The sequence below is a fragment of the Oncorhynchus tshawytscha genome, linkage group LG08, assembly GCF_018296145.1.
Source record: "Oncorhynchus tshawytscha isolate Ot180627B linkage group LG08, Otsh_v2.0, whole genome shotgun sequence".
NCBI classification, from domain to species: domain Eukaryota; kingdom Metazoa; phylum Chordata; class Actinopteri; order Salmoniformes; family Salmonidae; genus Oncorhynchus; species Oncorhynchus tshawytscha.
Window position 1 is genome coordinate 32,060,852 of NC_056436.1, and position 20,250 is coordinate 32,081,101.

Sequence of the window (20,250 nt, forward strand, 5' to 3'; positions counted from 1 at the left end):
GTATAGGCCATTGTGAAGATGCCTGTGGATAATTGCACCCTTAACACAACACATACTTTTCTATTGGCTTGTGTAGCTGTATATGAACCTATCCTGATTTGTTCTGTTCCTCACTTAAGGGTTGGACAGAGCCTCATGGGCAGGTCGTCAGGTTATAGATGAGGGTGGGCTCCCTAACGGTGAGAGTCTGGATTTCTCCACCATCGAGGGGCCTCACCTGGCTGGTTCCCAGGAGGGGGTGAGGAAGTACCTCCAGTCTGTAGAAGGCCTGCAACCTGTCTGTGAGGACCAGATCCAGAAGGTCCTCTCCCGGGCCGGACACAGGGACGACCTGGCTCTCCTCCAGCACATGGGCCCCCAGCTGTCCGACCTGAATCGGCCCAAGTCCCTGGCTGTCCCCTGGATGACCACAACCTCTAGCCTGCTTCAGCTGCACCCCAGCCCTGTCATGTCCATGTCCCCCCAGGCCACCTACATGTCTAAGATCATCCCAAACGCTGTGCTGCTACCCTCCATAGACGTGGTGGAGATCACCCGGAACCGTAGTCGGAGCAGCGTTCGTACTGTCAGTAAGAGCAGCCTGCTGCTGGCCAGCCCTGCCGCCTCCCGCGCCTCCTCCCGCGCCTCCTCCCGCGCCTCCTCCCGCGCCTCCTCCCGCGCCTCCTCCCACGCCTCTACCATGTCCTCCGCCTCCCGCTACAACCCACCACACTTCTCTGACAGCTCTGGATGGAGCCACTCTGAGTCCTCTGAGACCCTGGTGTCTGACTCTTCCACAATCTCTTCCAACAGCACCACCAGACAGGGGGGCTCACAGGGGGGGGATGGGGAGGGTTCATCCAGGGAGACGACCCTGGACAGCAAGAGTATCCACCCCTCTGTCAGTAAGGCCTCCAGGACCTCCGACACCAACGGCAAAGGGAAAGCCAGAGGGGATGATGGCAAACAGGAGGGGCCCTTCGCCCGGAGCATGTCTGTGATGAAGTCCAAGAGGGCACCGGCCCCACCCAGCCGCTCCTACTCCCTACACAAGGACAACATGAAGAGGCACTCGCAAGACCTGATTAACAGCATGGTTACTGCCCCTCCCCAAAGCAGCTCATTCCAGGGAGGGGAGGTTAAGGCTTTCAGTGCTGGGGAAAGTAACAACAGTAGCCCTGGCTACACAGCAGACACCAGCTCTCTGGATGAGTCTTCAGGCTCTGTGACAGCCAGCCCTTTCAACACCCCACAGCAGGCAGCCAGGGAGAATGTGAGGAACGATCAGCCAGGCTCCACAGGCTCCTCTCCCCAGAAACAGACCCCCCAGGAAAATGGCCTGAAGAATGTCTCTCCCTCCAGCGGCTACTCCAGCCACGGTGGCACGCCCACCCTCCTTTCCAAACAGACCCTTAACCCATCTCCAGGGGGAAAAAGAGGCATCCGAGCAATCATCTTCCCAATGGCACCATCGCCGGCAGCTTCAGCCCCATCACTTGTCATTCAACCCCAGGCCTCTGACAGCAGCAAGACGCCTGAGCCAGTCGACACTGTAACTCCCTCACCTTCAGTCATGTCACTCAGAGAGCCGTTCAACATCCCGCCCCCACCCAAGGTGTCTGCCCCCTCTCCTCCTCCCCCGGAGGTATGGGCACACAACAAGCGCACCTTTGAACTGCTACTAGGTCCCCCGGCCCCCAACAACATGGATACGGTGGTGCGAAAGAACCCAAAGGATCGACGACAGCAGAGGCAGTCGCCTTCCACATCAAGAGAGGGTTATGTTAAGAACGTGTCACCTGAGAGGAGAGATGAGGCAAGAGGTGTGCTGGAGGGGGTCACTGAGCCTCGAGTGAAAGAGCAGACAGGTCCAGCAGACCAGGAAAGGGTACTGTCTTCCATTGTGGAGACTAGTAATCCAGCTGCACATACGTTTGAGTCAGGAAAAGGTCAGGAGAGTGAAGTAGCACAGAAGGTTGAAGAGAGGGCCCAAGGAAGTCAGTTGGGAGTTAAAGAGAAGGTGCAGGGAAGTCAGTTGGTGGTTGAAGAGAAGGTGCAGGGAAGTCAGTTGGTGGTTGAAGAGAAGGTGCAGGGAAGTCAGTTGGTGGTTGAAGAGAAGGTGCAGGGAAGTCAGTTGGTGGTTGAAGAGAAGGTGCAGGGAAGTCAGTTGGTGGTTGAACCAGAGAGGGTCATTGTAAATCAGTTGATAGGTAAACTAGAGAAGGTCCAGACAAGTAATTTGATAAATGGAAAATCAGTGAACGCCGCAGTAGTTCCAGTAAAGGGCCTAGGAAAAGTAAAGACAGAAATACAGACTACTACTCCTGCTGCAGCCAAAAAGACTGAATTCCAACCTAAAATGGATACGTCTTTGGTAAGCCCTGCTCTAGCACACATCTCCCCATCTCCGTCTCCTCCCCCAGCACACTATCCTCCCCTTCCCCCTTCCAAACAGACCCCACCTGTGGCCCCCTCAGACTCTATGCCTGCTCCAGAGCTGCCACTAGTCTCCACCACTGGGGAATCCTCCTGGCCCCCTCCGCCTTCTCCCATGGACTTGGCCACCCTTGGCAATGAGCTTGACCTGCCCATTCCCCCACCACCAAGGGTAGTTATGACAGAACTTGTGCCCCCTGTTTCATCTGTACTACAGGGAATCCCACCTCCACCCCAGGGTATCCCACCTCCACCTCCCCAAGAAGCCCCACCTCCACCAAAAGCTCAATTTGGTCCTCCCTCCTACATCCCTCCACCTCCCCAAAGTATTCCACCCCCACCTCCACTGGAAAACATACAGCAGCACAGTCCAGTGACCACAGAGGGACAGAACCAAGAGAAGTCCCTCAGCAAGAGCTCTTTCTCTCCCACTCCCCCAGAGGAGAGCTCCACTCCCGTGGTAACACCCACCCTTCTGCAGACGGTCAAGCTGAGGTCTGTCAATAATGGTGACCAGGATCAGGAAAAGCACCAGGGACAGGACTGGACAGGGGTCACTTTGAGGGCCAAAAAACCCAGTAACGGTGAGGCTCCCCAGAAGCCTATTCGAAGGTCTCTGTTCATGACATCTCCCCTTCCTACTGTCACATCCCCAACTACGACTGTTATCTCACAATCTCCCATAGCCCAACCCCCAGAGGCAGCCCCAGCCACAGAGGACACCCCACAGGCAGACCCAGAGCCTGCCACATTCCCAGAGGTAGCCTCAGCCTCAGAGGGGGCCACAACCCCAGAGGCAGCTGCAGAAACACCTCCAGCCACAGTCCCAGCTGAGGCCCTAGAGGTAGCCACAGCCTTAGCTGAAGCCCCAGCCAAGCCCCAGCCCAGGATACTTAATTTACCCTTAAAGTCATCCATTGTCACCTCTCCTACGAGGAAGTCACCACCTGCCTCAGCCACCACCCCCTCCATGAGGATGCAGGAGGCCATCCGCTTGAGGACAGCATCCAGAAGTAAAGAGGGGCCTCCCTCTCGTCTCAGTCTGCACTCTCCAACAAGTCTTAAGTCTCCCTCCTCCACCGCCAGTTTCATCTTTGCCAAGAGCACAAAGAAGATTGTCATAGAGACCCCCTCATCCCCTGAGGCCCAGGCCAATCTCACAAAGAACCTGATAGCTGAGCTTTCATCTATGTCCAATCCAGCCAAGTCCATAGAAACACAGAAGGTGGTGGTCAAGGTGCCTCCACCTGTGTCAAGGAAACCCAAGCCTAAGGTCAAAGAGACAGAGCCCAGTGTGGAGACTGAGCATGTGCAAACTGCGGGTCAGGAAGCATAGCCAGCAGACAGCACTGAGGGTAAGGGATCTGTGATTGTGACACAACCATACTTGCCTAATTTGTTACAGCTATTGTCCATTTGCACTGCTTGTTGATCTGATCTGACTGATCTTTCTCTCCTGTCAAAGGTGCCCCAGAGGCTCCAAGCGGGACAGCAGTGCCACCATTATCCTCCATATGAGCAACACTGCCACTAAACAAGGATTAATCATTCACAAAGATAGACTTTTATCTGTACATTGAGAAGACGCCATATGTCAAGCGCAATATGCAAGAGGGAGAGAGGTGGATTTTTTAAAAAAAAGTGAGCGGATGATGCAATCAGAGCCTTCTGAAGACAGGGCAACTGGACATAACTACATGTAACCCTCTCACATAAGAGCTCTGAGTTTGAAATCCTTTGAGTGCATGTTAAAATGGTGTTGGCCTTTAATTTTTCTAATACTCTTGTTGTATTTTGGAGCATTTTTCTTTGGCAGGGGGACTTACTGGTCTGATTTAATAATGGAGAGTCAGTCACAGTGCATGCTGGTCTAGGTTGCCCTCTAGTGTCAACTATGGAATGTCACAGCTACTGCTGTTGGGTACTGCAAACACTTGTCTGGATTATATACCACAATGTTGGATTTTTGATATATTCGTTATAAGATAATGCACAATTAGAATGTGTTAAGTTCTTATTTCATCCATGTTTGTAATAAAATAATTGACCTAAATTATTTGTCCTGTAGTAGACATCTTCCCATTAGATTTTGTGGGAAATATGTTATTTTATGTTTTCTATGTCAATATGTGGCGATCTTTCCTGATGTCGTCATATTTAATTTTCTCCTTAGCTCCTAAAATGCTATAATCAGAGCTGGGTGATACCACTAGTTCTAGAATGAGAATCATATTCATGATGAGAATCCCAATTTTCATGGTCATGTTTTTTTTTTTCTTTTGTTGGTATGAATGTACAGACTTTTACAGGAATCTCACCCTGCGTGTAAATCAAATCTCACAGGTTTAATCTGAAGCACAGTTTATGAATTTAACTGGTCATTTAAAGACTATTGGGGCAAATCTTTGTCTTGCTTTTAGTTATATCCTGCACATTTTGATACGTTTCCTTTCAACCAGATGGGAGCTATATTATACATTGCATTTGTTACTCATTTGTACAGAATTTGGGATATTTCTCAACAATGAAACATCTGCTTTGAAAGTACATATTATTCAGTGATTTCAATGATTGTAGAAAAGTAATCTGACATGATTATGTATAGTTTCATTTATTTCAAGGTAACAGAATAAATGTATATCTTCACAATGAATTCATTTAGCCATTTCATTATTTCTACCTTGTTTCTGAAACCTTTTGAGAAATCTTCCATCAATGTTTTGTGAGTCAATTAGGTTTCTCTAGATTCCGTTTATGCAACACACACAAACACCCTGTTCCCAGGTTTCCACCTTTTGTGTCTTATCAGGATGTCTTGAAACCTCCCATGTTCACACACGTCTGGGTTTTCAGTATCCGTCTTAGACACATTTGTATGTTGAATTACAGTCCAAACTAAGACTATATAAAATAGATTTTGACTGTATAGAGTGAGCTCCAAAAGTTTTGGAACAGTGACATTTTTGTTTTGGCTCTGTACTCCAGCACTTTGGTTTTGAAATGATACCATGACTACAGACTGTCAGCTTTAATTTGAGGGTATTTAAATCCGTATCGGGTGAACCATTTAGGAATTACAGCACTTTTTGTAGATAGTTCCCCCCCGTTTTAGGGGACCAAATGTGGATGCTACCATGATTACAGATAATCCTGAATGAATAATGAGTGAGAAAGTTAGAGGCATAAATACCATACCCCCCCCCCCAAAAAAATGCTAACCTCCCTTGTTATTGTAATGAGAGGCTAGCATGTCTTGGGTGTATGATATTTGTGCATCTAACTTTCTCAATCATTATTCACGATTCATTCAGGACTATCCGTAATTATGGTAGCATCCACATTAATGTAGAAGTGTTTAGAAACGTTCTATTCTTATTTACAATAAAGGTGACTCCAAAATGACAGTACATTTACCATTTCTATTGGGCACAAAATGATCTGAAACACAAACAAAAGAAACCGCAAATGCATCCAAGTTTGTAGAGTCACAAGCTTGACGTAATCATTGCGTGCTAGGAATATGGGACCAAATATTAAACTTTTGACTCTTTTAATACACAATGTGCCTTCAGAAAGTATTCACACCCCTTGACTTTTTCCAAGTTTTGTTGTGTTATAGCCTCAATTTAAAATGGATTATTGGATTTTGTCACTGGCCTACACACAATACCCTATAATGTCAAAGTGGAATTATGTTTTTTGAAATGTTAAATTAATAAAAATGAAAAGCTGAAATGTCTTGAATCAATAAGTATTCAATGCCTTTGTTATGGCAAGCCTAAATAAGGTCAGTAGTGAAAATGTGCTTACAAAGTCACAGGTTTCATGGACTCCCTCTGTGATATAATAGTGTTTATCGTGATTTTTTTTATGACTACCTCATCTCTGTAACCCAGACATACAATTATCTGTAAGATCCCTCAGTCGAGCAGTGAACTTAAAACACAGATTCAACTACAAAGACAAAGGTTTCCCAATGTCTCACAAAGAAGGGCAGCTATTGGTAGATGGGTAAACATTTTAAAAATCAGACATTGAATATCCCTTTGAGCATGGTGAAGTTATTAATTAGACTTTGGATAGTGTATCAATACACCCAGTCATTATAAAGAAACGGGTGTCCTTCCGAACTCAGTTGCTGGAGTGGAAGGAACCCACTCAGGGATTTCCCCCTGAGGCAAATGGTGACTTTAAAACAGTTACAGAGTTGAATGGCTGCGATAGGAGAACGCTGAGGATGAATCAACAACATTGTGTTTACTCCACAATACTAGCTTAATTGACAGAGTGAAAATAAGGAAGCCTGTACAAAATACAAATATTCAAAAACATGCATCCTTTTTGCTATAAGGTACTAAAGTAATACTGCAAAAAAGTTGCAAAGCAATTAACTTTTTGTCCTGAATACAAAGTGTTATGCTTGGGACAAATCCAATACAACAAATTACTGAGTACCACTCAATATTGTCAAGCATAGGGTTGGCTGGACCATGTTATGGGTTATGGGTGCTTGTAATCTCTAAGGACTGGAGAGTTTTTCAGGATAAAAAAAGAAACAGAATGGAGCTAAGCACAGGGAAAATCCTAGAGGAAAACCTGGTTCAGTCTGCTTTCCACCAGACACTGGGAGATGAATTCACATTTCAGCCGGACAATAACCTGAAACACAAGGTCAAATCTACACGGGAGTTGCTTACCAAGAATACAGTGAATGTTACTGAGTGATCGGGTTACAGTGTTGACTTAAATCTACCTGAGAATATATGGCAAGACTTGAAGTACAGAGCCAATACAACAACAAAAATGTGTATAGCCGAATCCACTAATTTGAAGAGGTGTCCACATACTTTTGTATATATAGTGTATCACCACGTGGCTCCAAGTTTACTTTGATATAATGGTAATTATATCAACATTTGTGCATAAAGGAGTTTCCACTGACATTTCTCGCATAATTAATTTTACTCACAAAAAAATATTCCACTATATGGAACAACCTAATTGTCTGTCGGCATTTATAAAATTGTACCGGTAAATCCTGTTTCCATCAGCCCGGTCGTGACTTTTTTAATGCTTCATCTGCAAGAAATGGTTGGATGGAAACTTGGTTACTGTCCCAATGCTTTTGGAGATCACTGTACGTATACAATGTATATTTTAGTATTGATATTATTTTGAGTTTATATAATACATTATTTATATTGGAATTTCAAATGTTTTTGTCACCTGGGTAATGGGTCAAACTATATGTTACCTTTGTAGAGGATTCTATTTAAATCAATTCCTATCAGAGGATGTGTCTGACAGTTTGTACAACTCTAATACTCATACATGAAAGTGTATGTCTGCAAAGGGAATCCTTGAGGAATAATGGATTGAATTTATGTGAGCTGCTGGATCTGTCTATTGCCTTTATATGATCAAAACATAATGTGTGGATCCTTATTTACAATGGTGATATGCAAGCCATACTGTAGAAGATACTAAAATAACTACTGCCTTGTGCCTCGAAAAGGAGTGTCAGGAATATTATGGAAAACAACGTCTTGGGAACGTCCTTACTTCACTGTTGTTGTGCGTCATCGGGCACGTCTAGCCTCTGTGAGGAGCCAGGGCTAGGTGGAGTAACAAAGGGTGAATAGTAGATCAGTAGGTGTTTCATTCCTCTATATATACAAAGCATTCCTCATTGAAGGACTTACTTGATTTTGTACTATTGCTGGCTGAATACAGTAAACTCTGTCATGAGCTGGAAATCCTGGTTCACTCAAAATTATTTAAAAAAAACTTTATTACATTTAGTTTTACAGGAACAGTGCACATAACCAATACTTGGGGGTGCTAAGAAAATAGTTGATTTTCATGACTTCAGAGTTATAAGGAAGTTGTCGTTTTTTCAATAAAAGCAGAAATGGCACACAGCACATTCGATATAAATGTAGTTTTTAATTGAATTTGGTCAAAGAATATTCAACAAAATAGCTATAAACCTAATACATGTAAAGGTGATATACTATATACTTCAGCATCTGACAGCGCCCATGCACTGAAGTCTTTCAGCAATAACAACACAATACATCCAAAATGCGACAACAACAAGAAGTGCATTTATTCCATATGCATAATCAGACAACTGTGCATTGGTAATAATGTTTCGGATGAAATGGCTATCACAACGTCCAAAATGAAATTAATAATATCCAAAGCGCAGCCACAACGAGAAGTGCAATGCATTTAGCCTACGCCTATTAACTGTGCACATACTTGTAAAACGAACTGGCTATCACAATCTTAGTGATTATATTTCTATTACAAAAATACATGTAGGCCGACGAAACGCATGCGTCTTCTTGTTCCATCCAGATCCAGATCAGCGTGATTGAATCATGATCCCGAAATGGCACACAGCACATTCGATATAAACTTAGACTTTCTCCTGGGCCCCGTTGTGAACGCCGGATATGACAGCGCAGCGTGATCAATGTTACATTTACTAAGAGTCTCTTTGATCGTAGCGAAAAGCGACTCGGGATGTAATCCATCAACTGGAGTGAAATTAAGAAATTCCCGAGGTCCTTACTCTCATCTACCATCAATGCAAATAGTTTAGCATCTTGTATTTCACCACTTATCTGATCCCTAATCGTATTTGCCATAATGTCTAGTATTTCATTCTGTATATCATGATGCGTGTATTTAGCATTTCTAGGATTATCTGATATTTTCTGTGCAACTGTTTTGTCGAATTTGCCTATGACCTGTAAAAGTTCAAGGAAGTTTCCCTGGTTGACAGCCATGTCGTTTTCCATGTCTCCTCTCTGTTAAAGTCCCTGGTATTCAGTGTAACGCAATGACTCCACAACTGCTCTCATATACTCTCTGTTGTCTCGAACTATTTTCGAATGTTCATCACTTTGTTTCATGTGAACTGTTTGCTCTCTGATTGTTTCATTTGTATCAATGCTTCCTTCCCTCTCCACGCCCCTACCTGGGCTCGAACAAGGGACCCTCTGCACACATCGACCACAGTCACCCTCGAAGCATCGTTACCCATCTCTCCACAAAAGCTGGGTCCCTTGCAGAGCAAGGGGAACAACTATTTCAGGTTTCAGACGGAGTGATGTCACCCGATTGAAACGCCATTAGCGCGCACCATCGCTAGCTAGCTAACCATTTCACATCGGTTACACATATGTACAGTGAAAGGTCATAAAATACATTTCTTTCCCTTGCGCAAAAACAGCTGTCTGTCCGGAGCTCACTGGCGCAGGAAACTATTGGCCCGGAATAGGCTAGTTGATACAATGTTTAAATGTTGTGAGTGATAACTCAAGTCAAGAGGGAGAAAGACAGGCTGAGTAGAGAGATGAATGTGATTGAAATAACCAGAATTTTAATCAGTATATTTCCTTTTGTCGGCTTCATGTGTGCTATTTTTACTTATTTGACAATAAAAGTTTTAGGGCAACAGCTGCATTGACCATCTCAGAGTTCCATGCACTCATTTAGGCTGTTTAGCCAATGATCACAATGTATCAATGTGTCCTTATGGCAGAGGCTAGTGCTTTTACAGTAGTTGAATTTTAACTTTTATATTTGTATCATTTTTACTGAAATGTTTATGATTAACCACGTGAAACCATTGGTTAATCATAAACATTTTACTAAAAATGATACAAATAAAACTAAAACGTTATTATTGAAATGGAACTGTTCCACATATGAAAATCAAAACTGACACACATTGAGGCAAATTCAACACAATACATTACTGGTGTTAAAGAAATTAAGAGAGTTGCATTCACTTTTTAAATAAAAGTTTGTTTTCCAGTCCAACTCATCCCAAATCATCTCAATTGGGTTGAGGTTGAGTGATTATGGAGGCCAGGTTTTCTGATGCAGCAATCCATCACTCTCCTTCTTGGTCAAATAGCCCCTACACAGGAGGTGTGTTTTGGGTCATTGTCCTGTTGAAAAACAAACGATAGTCCCACTAAGCGGAAAGCAGAAGGGATGGCGTATCGCTGCAGAATGCTGTGGTAGCCATGCTGGTTAAGTGTGCCTTGAATTCTAAATAAATCACAGACACTGTCACCAACAAAGCACCCTCACACCATCACACCTCCTCCTACATGCTTCACGGTGGGAACCACACATGCAGAGATCATTCGTTCACATACTCTGCATCTCACAAAGACACATCGGTTGGAACCAAAAATTTCACATTTGGACAGATTTCCAGCGGCCTAATGTCCTTTGCTTGTGTTTCTTGGCCCAAGCAAGTCTCTTCTTATTATTGGTGTACTTTAGTAGTGGATTGTTTGCAGCAATTCAACCATGAAGGCCTGATACACACAGTCTCTTCTGAACAGTTGATGTTGAGATGTGTTTGTTACTTGAACTCTGTGAAGCATTTATTTGGGCTGCAATTTCTGAGGCTGGTAACTCTAATGAACTTATCCTCTGCAGCAGAGGTAACTCTGGTTCTTCCTTTCCTGTGGCGGTCCTCATGAGAGCCAGTTTCATCATAGCTCTTTATGTTTTTTTGCGACGGCACTTGAAATGTTCCTGATTGACTGACCTTCATGTCTTAAAGTAATGATGGACTGTAATTTCTCTTTGCTTATTTGAGCTGTTCTTGCCATAATATGGACTTGGTCTTTTACCAAATAGGGCTATATTCTGTATACCACCCCTACCTTGTCACAACACAACTGATTGCCTCAAATGCATTAAGAAGGAAATAAATTCAAATTAATTTTTTAACAAGGTACACCTGTTAATTGAATTGCATTCCAGGTGACTACCTCATGAAGCTGGTTGAGAGAATGGCAAGTGTGTGCAAGGCTGTCATCAAGGCAGAGGGTGGCTAGTCTGAAGAATCTCAAATATAAAATATATATTTTGATTTGTTTAACACTTTTTTGGTTACAACATGATTCCATATGTGTTATTTCATAGTTTTGATGTCTTCACTATTATTCAACAATGTAGAAAATAGTACAAATAAAGAAAAACCCTTGAATGAGTAGGTGTGTCCAAACTTTTGACAGATACTGTATATATACAGTGCATTCGGAAAGTATTCAGACCCCTTGACTTTTTCCACATTTTATTACGTTACGGCCTTATTCTAAAATTGATTCAATTGTTTTTTCCCCCTCATCAATTTACACACAATACCCCACAATGACAAAGCAAAAGCAGGTATTTAGCGGACATTTTTGCAAATGTATTAAAAATAAAAAACTGAAATATCACATTTTCATAAGTATTCAGACCCTTTACTCAGGACTTTGTTAAAGCACATTTGGCACATTAGAGCCTCGAGTCTTCTTGGGTATGACGCTACAAGCTTGGAACGCCTGTATTTATGGAGTTTCTCCCATTCTTCTCTGCAGATCCTCTCAAGCTCTGTCAGGTTGGATGGTGAGCGTAGCTGCACAGCTTGTTTCAGGTCTCTCCAGAGATGTTCAATTCCGGGCACTGGCTGGGCCACTCAAGGAGGTTTGGTTGTTCCAAACTTCTTCCATTTAAGAATGATGGAGGCCACTGTGTTCTTGGGGAACTTTAATGCTGCAGAGATTGTTTGGTACCCTTTCCCAGATCTGTGCCTTGACAATCCGGTCACACACCTGTCTATATGGGGGGCAGCAGATAGCTTAGTGGTTAGAGCATTGGACCAGTAACCGAAAGGTTGCTGGATTGAATCCCTGAGCTGACAAGGTAGAATCTGTTGTTCTGCCCATGAACAAGGCAGTTAACCCACTGTTCCCTGAAAGGCCGTCATTGTAATTAAGAATATGTTTTTAACTGACGTGCCTAGTTAAATAAAAGTATAAATTATTATTTTTTAATATAAGGTCCCACTGTTGACAGTGCATGTTTGGGCAAAAACCAAGCCATGAGGTCGAAGGAATTGTCCGTAGAGCTCCGAGGCAGGATTTTGTTCGATGCACAGATCTGGGGAAGGGTACTAAAAAATGTGTGCAGCATTGAAGGTCCCCAAGAACACAGTGGACTTCATCATTCTTAAAAGGAAAAAGTTTGGATCCACCAAGACTCTTCCTAGAGTTGTCTGACCAGCCAAACTGAGCAATCGGGGGAGAAGGGCCTTGGTCAGGGAGGTGACCAAGAACCCAATGGTCACTCTGACAGAGTTCCAGAGTTCCTCTGTGGATATGGCAGAACCTTCCAGAAGGACAACCATCTCTGCAGAACTTTCTGTATGTACTGTAAATGTAAAATAAAGTTATTTATTCGTATAACAAATCCCTAATTCTGTGGATTAGTTGCATCTCAGATTAGCTCTGTCTCTTGTAAGTAGGTTTAGAAGTTTGTTGAAACTGCTATAATATTGTAGTTGCACTGACCATAATGATTGCTGTGATGGCTGCTGGACCTACTGATGTTCTCTTACCACGGAGGAAAACATATTTTGGACCATCAAAAAATAATCGCCTTTCAAACAAAAAACATCTACTGCACTTCATAAAGCAGAAAAAGGGAACACATTTCTGAATGGATTCATTCATGTATTTAATGGCTTTATATCACTTTACACTGTCTGCAATATTCTTCCTACAGTACGAGTAACTGCTGTATTATTTTATAGTTTTTTTCAAACAAAACAATGAAGAATAGAGGATGGTGATTGGCTTGACAATGAAACCAATGGCATTGGGAAGAGAACAAACAGATCTGGAACCAGGCTAGCTAGTCTGTTCACATTCTTATCTAAATGTGTTGCCATGGGTGCACATTGTATCCAGTTGTATCTGATTACTGGTGGTGGGAAGGAGTGGACTCTCAACTCATTCACTGTTAACTGTAATTTTTAGATAAAAAAAGAGAGAAGAATCCCATGGAATCGATGCTAAATGTTATTTTATTGAGCAGCTGAAAGGGTCCTACAGTATCAACCAAAAACTCCTGCTTCAAGGTATTACCCCGAATTGCATTTTATTTTCAGCATGTCTTGGTTCACATGATTTTGTCATGTGCTGGTGTCACAGGTAATGAGTCATAATACCGTAATGTTTTTTTAAACAAAGTTGTATGTGTTCTGAGTCTTTGACACATCTATGTGTTGACTCAACATAACTGAAGCAGAAGATGAAATTGAGATTGACAATGGTATATGTCAGTATGCTTAATGTCAAACATGTTTCGTCAGTCCAAGCTGTTACTTGTCCACTTGCTCTTAGTTGGATGTAAATTCATATACAGTGGAAGTCGGAAGTTTACATACAACTTAGCCAAATACATTTAAACTCAGTTTTTCACAATTGCTGAATCCTAGTAAAAAATCCCTGCCTTAGGTCAATTAGGATCACCACTATATTTTAAGAATGTGAAATGTCAGAATAATTGTAGAGAGAATGATTTATTTCAGCTTTTATTTATTCCATCACATTCCCAGTGGGTCAGAAGTTTACATACACTCAATTAGTATTTGTTAGCATTGTCTTTAAATAGTTTAACTTGGGTCAAATGTTTCGGGTAGCCTTCCACAAGCTTCCTACAATAAGTTGGGTGAATTTTGGCCCATTCCTCCTGACAGAGCTGGTGTAACTGAGTCAGGTTTGTAGGCCTCCTTGCTCACACACGCTTTTTCAGCTCTGCTCAAACCGTAGTCTGGCTTTTTTATGGTGGTTTTGGAGCAGTGGGTTCTTCCTTGCTAAGCGACCTATGTCGATATAGGACTTGTTTTACTGTGGATATAGATACTTTTGTATCTGTTTCCTCCAGCATCTTCACAAGGTCATTTGCTGTTGTTCTGGGATTGATTTGCACCTTTTGCACCAAAGTACGTTCATCTCTAGGAGACAGAACGCGTCTCCTTCCTGAGCGGTATGATGGCTGCATGGTCCCATGGTGTTTATACTTGCGTACTATTGTTTGTACAGATGAACATGGTACCTCCAGGCATTTGGAAATTGCTCCCAATGATGAACCAGACTTGTGGAGGTCTCCAATTACTTTTCTGAGGTCTTGGCTGATTTCTTTATATTTTCCCATGATGTCAAGCAAAGACGCACTGAGTTTGAAGGCAGGCCTTGAAATACATCCACCTCCAATTGACTCAAATAATGTCAATTAGCCTATCAGAATCTTCAAAAGCCATGACATAATTTTCTGGAATTTTCCAAGCTGTTTAAAGGCACAGTCAACTTAGTGTATGTAAACTTCTGACCCACTGGAATTGTGATACAGTGAATTACAAGTGAAATAATCTGTCTGTAAACAATTGTTGGAAAAATGACTTGTGTCATGCACAAAGTAGATGTCCTAACCGACTTGCCAAAACGATAGTTTGTTAACAAGAAATTTGTGGAGTGGTTGAAAAACAAGTTTTAATGACTCCAACCTAAATGTATGTAAACTTCTGACTTCAACTGTAGCCAATATGCTGTTCATATTGCATTTGTCTCCTGGGTATTTAGTGGTACAAAGCTAATTTATGTTGAGTTGCAAGGCCAGATGTTTATTTGTCATGGTTACTGAGCTGCCAACAAAACTGGGAGGGTGTGTGTGTCTAGTTTGAAGGAAAGAAACCTGTTCCGACATGAATAGGTGTACAGTTGAAGTCGGAAGTTTACATACACCTTAGCCAAGCACATTTGAACTCAGATTTTCACAATTCCTGACATTTAATCCTAGTAAAAATTCCCTGTCTTAGGTCAATTAGGAATACCACTTTATTTTAAGAATGTGAAATGTCAGAATAATATTAGAGAGAATTATTTATTTCAGCGGTTATTTCTTTCATCACATTCTCAGTGGGTCAGAAGTTTACATGCTCTCAATTAGTATTTGGTAGCATTGCCTTTAAATTGTTGAACTTGGATCAAATGTTTCGGGTAGCCTTCCACAAGCTTCCCACAATAAGTTGGGTGAATCTTGGCTCATTCCTCCTGACAGAGCTGGTGTAACTGAGTCAGGTTAGTAGGCCTCCTTGCTCGCACACATTTTTTCAGTTCTGCACACACATTTTCTATAGGATTGAGGTCAGGGCTTTGTGATGTCCACTCCAATACCTTGACTTTGTTTGCCTTAAGCCATTTTGCCACAACTTTGGAAGTATGCTTGGGGTCATTGTCTATTTGGAAGACCCATTTGCGACCAAGCTTTAACTCCCTGACTGATGTCTTGAGATGCTGCTTCAATCTATCCACAATTTCCCTGCCTCATGATGCCATCTATTTTGTGAAGTGCACCAGACCCTCCTGCAGCAAAGAACCCCTACAACATGACGCTGCCACCCCCGTGCTTCACAGTTGGGATGGTATTCTTTGGCTTGCAAGACTCCCCCTTTTTCCTCCAAACATAACGATGGTCATTATGGCCAAACAGTTCTATTTTTGTTTCATCAGACCAGAAGACATTTCTCAAAAAAAAAGTATGATCATTGTCCCCATGTGCAGTTGAAAATCGTAGTCTGCCTTTTTTATGGTGGTTTTGGAGCAGTGGCTTCTTCCTTGCTGAGCGGCCTTTCAGGTTATGTAGATATAGGACTCGTTTTACTGTGGATATAGATACTTTTGTATCTGTTTCCTCCAGAATCTTCACGAGGTCCTTTGCTGTTGTTCTGGGATTGATTTGCACTTCTCGCACCAAAGTACGTTCATTTCTAGGAGACAGAACGCCTCTCCTTCCTGAGCGGTATGACGGCTGCGTGTTCCCATGGTGTTTATACTTGCGTACTATTGTTTATACAGATGAACGTGGTACCTTCAGGCCTTTGGAAATTGATCCCAAGGATGAACCAGACTTGTGGAGGTCTACAATTTTTTTGTCTGATTTCTTTTGATTTTCCCATGATGTCAGGCAAAGATGCACTGAGTTTGAAGGTAGGCCTTGAAATACATCCACAGGTACACCTCCAATTGACTCAAATGATGTCAATTAGCCTTTCAGAAGCTGCTAAAGCCATGACATCATTTTCTGGAATTTTCCAAGCTGTTTAAAGGCACAGTCAACTTCGTGTATGAAAACTTCTGACCCACTGGAATTGTGATACAGTGAATTATAAGTTAAATTATTTGTCTTTTAACAATTGTTGGAAAAATGACTTGTGTCATGCACAAAGTAGATGTCCTAACCGACTTGCCAAACTATAGTTTGTTAACTGGAAATTTGTGGTGTGGTTGAAATATGAGTTTTAATGACTCCAACCTAAGTGTATGTAATCTTCTGACTTCAACTGTATGTCTGCACAACAGAGAATTCTTAATAGTTTTTACAATAATGGATGCGTCTCTGTTGGGGGCTGTAAAAAAAAAAATAGGATCAAAATATAATGGGGTTGGATCTTGATTTACAGCAATAACTGAGAAGAGAAGTCATACAGGAAACACTACCTTTTAAGGAATGTAATGCAACGTCAAGGAACCTGTTAGAGGGTGCAGCCAAGGTGTGAAGAAAATGTGAAAAGTACAGTAGATGACGTAGAACAATAGTTCAGTCATTCTTCAAGACACTGTATAAGACACCAGTTCCTGGACTGCTACCGATTCATTGTAGGACTTACTTGAATTTGATACTGGTTAAATACAGTAAACTCTGTCATGAGCTGGAAATCCTGGGTCACTCAAATATGTTTTGTTTCTCTCCTCATCATCAAGGCATCCTATTCTGGTAAGACACTTCCATGGTACACCTTCTTTTATGGTCAATCGTGACTAACTACTTTAATGTAATGAGTCATGTATCTAATAGAAAGGGTCACTGTAATCATGCCATCTCTTAGATGGGGTAGTAAGATTGTCTGTGTCCCTCTGTCTATAGTTGAATTTGAGATCAGTGTTCCTCGTGAGCCTCAACTTGCCATCGTGGGGCAGTATGTGGTCCTAGACTGCAGCTTCCCTGTGGGAAAGGCCTGGGACCTGGACAACAGTGTGATAACATGGCAGAGAGGCCTGGAGGTGATACACAGTTTCTACCACAGACAGGACCAACTGGACAGACAGAGCAGTCACTATACCAACAGAACCAGCCTGTACCACTCTGAGATGAAGAGGGGTAATGCCTCTCTCAGGCTGGACCGTACCAACCTGGGGGACAAAGGAGACTATACCTGCTCCGTGAGCACACTGCTGGGCAGTAAGACGAAAACCTTTGCCCTGAAATTAGCAGGTGTGATATCATATTAAACATGGTTTTCTGCTTTGTGGACTGAGAATTTACTGATGTACTAGAAAATGAGTAATTTGACACACTAATTAGGGTTCCTTGTGATGTACTGTATAATGCTTACTGAGATACTTGTATATTCTTTCATGCCATTAAACTGTGTCCATTGCCTCTTATTTCAGCATACTACCCTGAGCCACACCTGAAGTTCACAGCATCTCCAAGAGATGTGGAGCTACTCTTGACCTCACAGGGAGGGTACCCGCGACCCTCAGTGCATTGGCTGGATGACAGCGGTGATGATGTCACCAATAACACAGTCACAAACATCTCAGAGGACACACAGGGTCTATACACTGTGTTCAGTACATTAAATCTACAGGGACAATTCAACGAGACCATCACCTTCGTCTTAAAGAACAAGGCCCTGGGACAGGAGATCAGGAGAGAGATCACACTTCACTCAGGTACATAGACAATATCCTGGATTTGAAAAACACTTGACATTGCCTCTTTACTGAACGAGAGAGAGAGAGGAGACAGAGCGCGAGCGAGCAAGAGAGAGAAATAGAGTTCAGTTGTTTAGACATACAGTATAATCACAATGTCCTAAATTTCTGTTCACAGCAAATGAGAGGTCGTCAGTGGAAAAAGGTAGAATTTCTGGAGACAACAAGAAGAGATGGACAATTCTTGTTCCTATAGTGACATTTGTACTGCTGTTGTTTGTACTATTAATGCCAGCACTGAGAAATTACGTGCCATGGCCATCGGAGAAACCATCACCTGTCTAGAAAACACCATCAGGCTCATAAGTCATCACAAACGCCTTTTAATGTACTTTATAACGGAGAAAAATACAAGACATTTAGGAATATATAATGAATGGATCTATGGCGTCAACATGATTCTTGCCAGTGTTTGCAATACAGCCCGTAGTATCTTTCCGAGGAGTTACTGCCATAGTACTTTATAGTTCACCATGTAAATGTGGGTGCTACTTAGTTTCTTTTCAAACACAGAAATGGTTGCCAATGTATTTATTCAGAGAAAGAGACAAAAAGTGGAATAATACATATTTATTTAAATGTATGGATTAAGTGCATCATTGACTAGCTGCGTCTCAGTAAAGGTTGTTAAAACTGAATTCTTATAGTGAATGTACAATAGATGTACAATATATCCAGTTAAAAGGTACAGTGATTGTATTTGACTTAACCAAGCAAGACAGTTAAGAACAAATTCTTCTTTACAATGACAGCCTACCTCAGCCAAACCCTAACGACACTGGGCCAATTGTGCACCACAGCCAGTTGTGATACAGCCTGGAATTGAACTAGGGTCTGTAGTGACGCCTCTAGCACTGAGATGCAGTGCCTTAGACCGCTGGGCCACTCGGGAGCTCCTGTATGACTCACTCACATTTCAGACCAACCGTCTCTTCATGTCATGTTAATGGAATGTGACAACGGTTATGCATAGACTACTGTACCTATATAGTACACACATAGTCATTTTATTATGGCACTTATGAAGCACTTAGTGGGGATATTGTGGAGACCACTTATCTACATGTGGTTTGTTATCCCATCATAAGAGTTGTGGTTGAAACAATGTTGCACTTTAACACTCATTAAGCTAGTCATAGGGTGTACAAGCAAATATTGAGGCCAATTGTCTGACTGGGAAAATAATGGTATCGATTGATGACTGTAAAGAGGCTTATCAACATTCCAAGGGCAAGGAACCTTATCAACATTCCAAGAGCAAGGAAATTACTGTTCTTAGTTTAGCTAAACATACTTTGCTTCCTTCATAGCTGTTCGTTCAGAAAGTATTATTTATCAGGAAAATGTCCTAACCAAATCCATTATTTCTTAACATTTTTAGAGGAGTTGTATTGACTTTATTTCAATTTTGTTTTTACTTCAAATGAGTTAGGTGTACAGTGGAATAGAAGTCTATGGTATTAAATGAACCACTGTATGGTCTCTCACTGACCCTACCGCCACTTGAAACGCCAAACCCGGGCAAGTCTAATCCACCAACAATCCCGGTCTCTACCGGTTCATCATAATCAAATCAAACATAATTTGTCACATGCACCGAATGCAACAAGTGTAGACATTACCGTGAAATGCTTTCTTACAAGCCCTTAACCGACAGTGCAGTTCAAGAAGAGTTAAGAAAATATTTACCAAATAAACTATAGTAAAAAATAATGGAAAGTAACAATAAAATAACGAGGCTATATACAGAGGGTACCGAGTCAGTGTGCAGGGGTACAGGTTAGTTTGTACATGTAGGTAGGGGTGAAGTGACTATGCATAGATAATAAACAGCGAATAGCAGCAGTGTGCAAAACTAATGGCGGGGGCGGGGGTCAATGTAAATAGTCCGGTGACCAGTTGATTAATTGTTCAGCAGTCTTATGGCTTGGGGGTAGAAGCTGTTAAGGAGCCTTTTGGTCCTAGACTTGGAGCTCCGGTACCGCTTGCCGTGCGGTAGCAAAGGATCCCGTCTATGACTTGGGTGACTGGAGTCTCCGACAATTTTATGAGCTTTCCTCTGACACCGCCTTATTATATAGGTCCTGGATGTCAGGAAGCTTGGCCCCAGTGATGTACTGGGACGTACGCACTACCCTCTGTAGCGCCTTACGGTCAGATGCCGAGCAGTTGCAATACCAGGCAGTGATGC

General features: G+C 42.4%; 2 protein-coding genes across 5 annotated transcripts in view; both read left to right on the top strand.

The window, feature by feature from the left end:
• Positions 1–5,068, top strand: part of LOC112256622 (uncharacterized protein KIAA1522 homolog) — a 39,018-nt gene extending 33,950 nt beyond the window's left edge. For all 3 annotated transcript variants that reach the window (XM_024429984.2, XM_024429986.2, XM_024429985.2), the window contains exons 7-8: positions 120–3,770; positions 3,881–5,068. In XM_024429984.2, coding sequence (XP_024285752.2) covers positions 120–3,751 — 3,632 coding nt within the window. In that variant the 3' untranslated portion in view covers positions 3,752–3,770; positions 3,881–5,068. The remainder of the gene's footprint in view (positions 1–119; positions 3,771–3,880) is intronic.
• Positions 5,069–13,199: 8,131 nt separating this feature from the next.
• On the top strand, positions 13,200–18,642 carry LOC112256621 (CD276 antigen). Of its 2 annotated transcripts, XM_024429982.2 has the most exons (5): positions 13,200–13,357; positions 16,742–17,055; positions 17,206–17,553; positions 17,733–18,017; positions 18,178–18,642. In XM_024429982.2, the coding sequence occupies exons 2-5, from the start codon at positions 16,986–16,988 to the stop codon at positions 18,342–18,344; spliced, it is 870 nt and encodes a 289-aa protein (XP_024285750.1). In that variant the 5' UTR covers positions 13,200–13,357; positions 16,742–16,985; the 3' UTR covers positions 18,345–18,642. The 2 variants fall into 2 exon arrangements, with proteins under 2 accessions (XP_024285750.1, XP_024285751.1); XM_024429983.2 differs by lacking the exon at positions 13,200–13,357 and having other exon boundaries at positions 16,621–17,055.
• Positions 18,643–20,250: the final 1,608 nt, after the last annotated feature.

What these genes read in the sequence shown, in the direction of transcription:
- LOC112256621 (XM_024429982.2), top strand. Translation starts at nt 16,986, where the DNA reads ATGAGCTGGAAATCCTGGGTCACTCAAATATGTTTTGTTTCTCTCCTC. An exon ending in CTTTGCCCTGAAATTAGCAG is followed by an intron (nt 17,554 to 17,732) that starts GTGTGATATCAT and finishes CTCTTATTTCAG; the next exon opens with CATACTACCCTGAGCCACAC. An exon ending in AGAGATCACACTTCACTCAG is followed by an intron (nt 18,018 to 18,177) that starts GTACATAGACAA and finishes TTCTGTTCACAG; the next exon opens with CAAATGAGAGGTCGTCAGTG.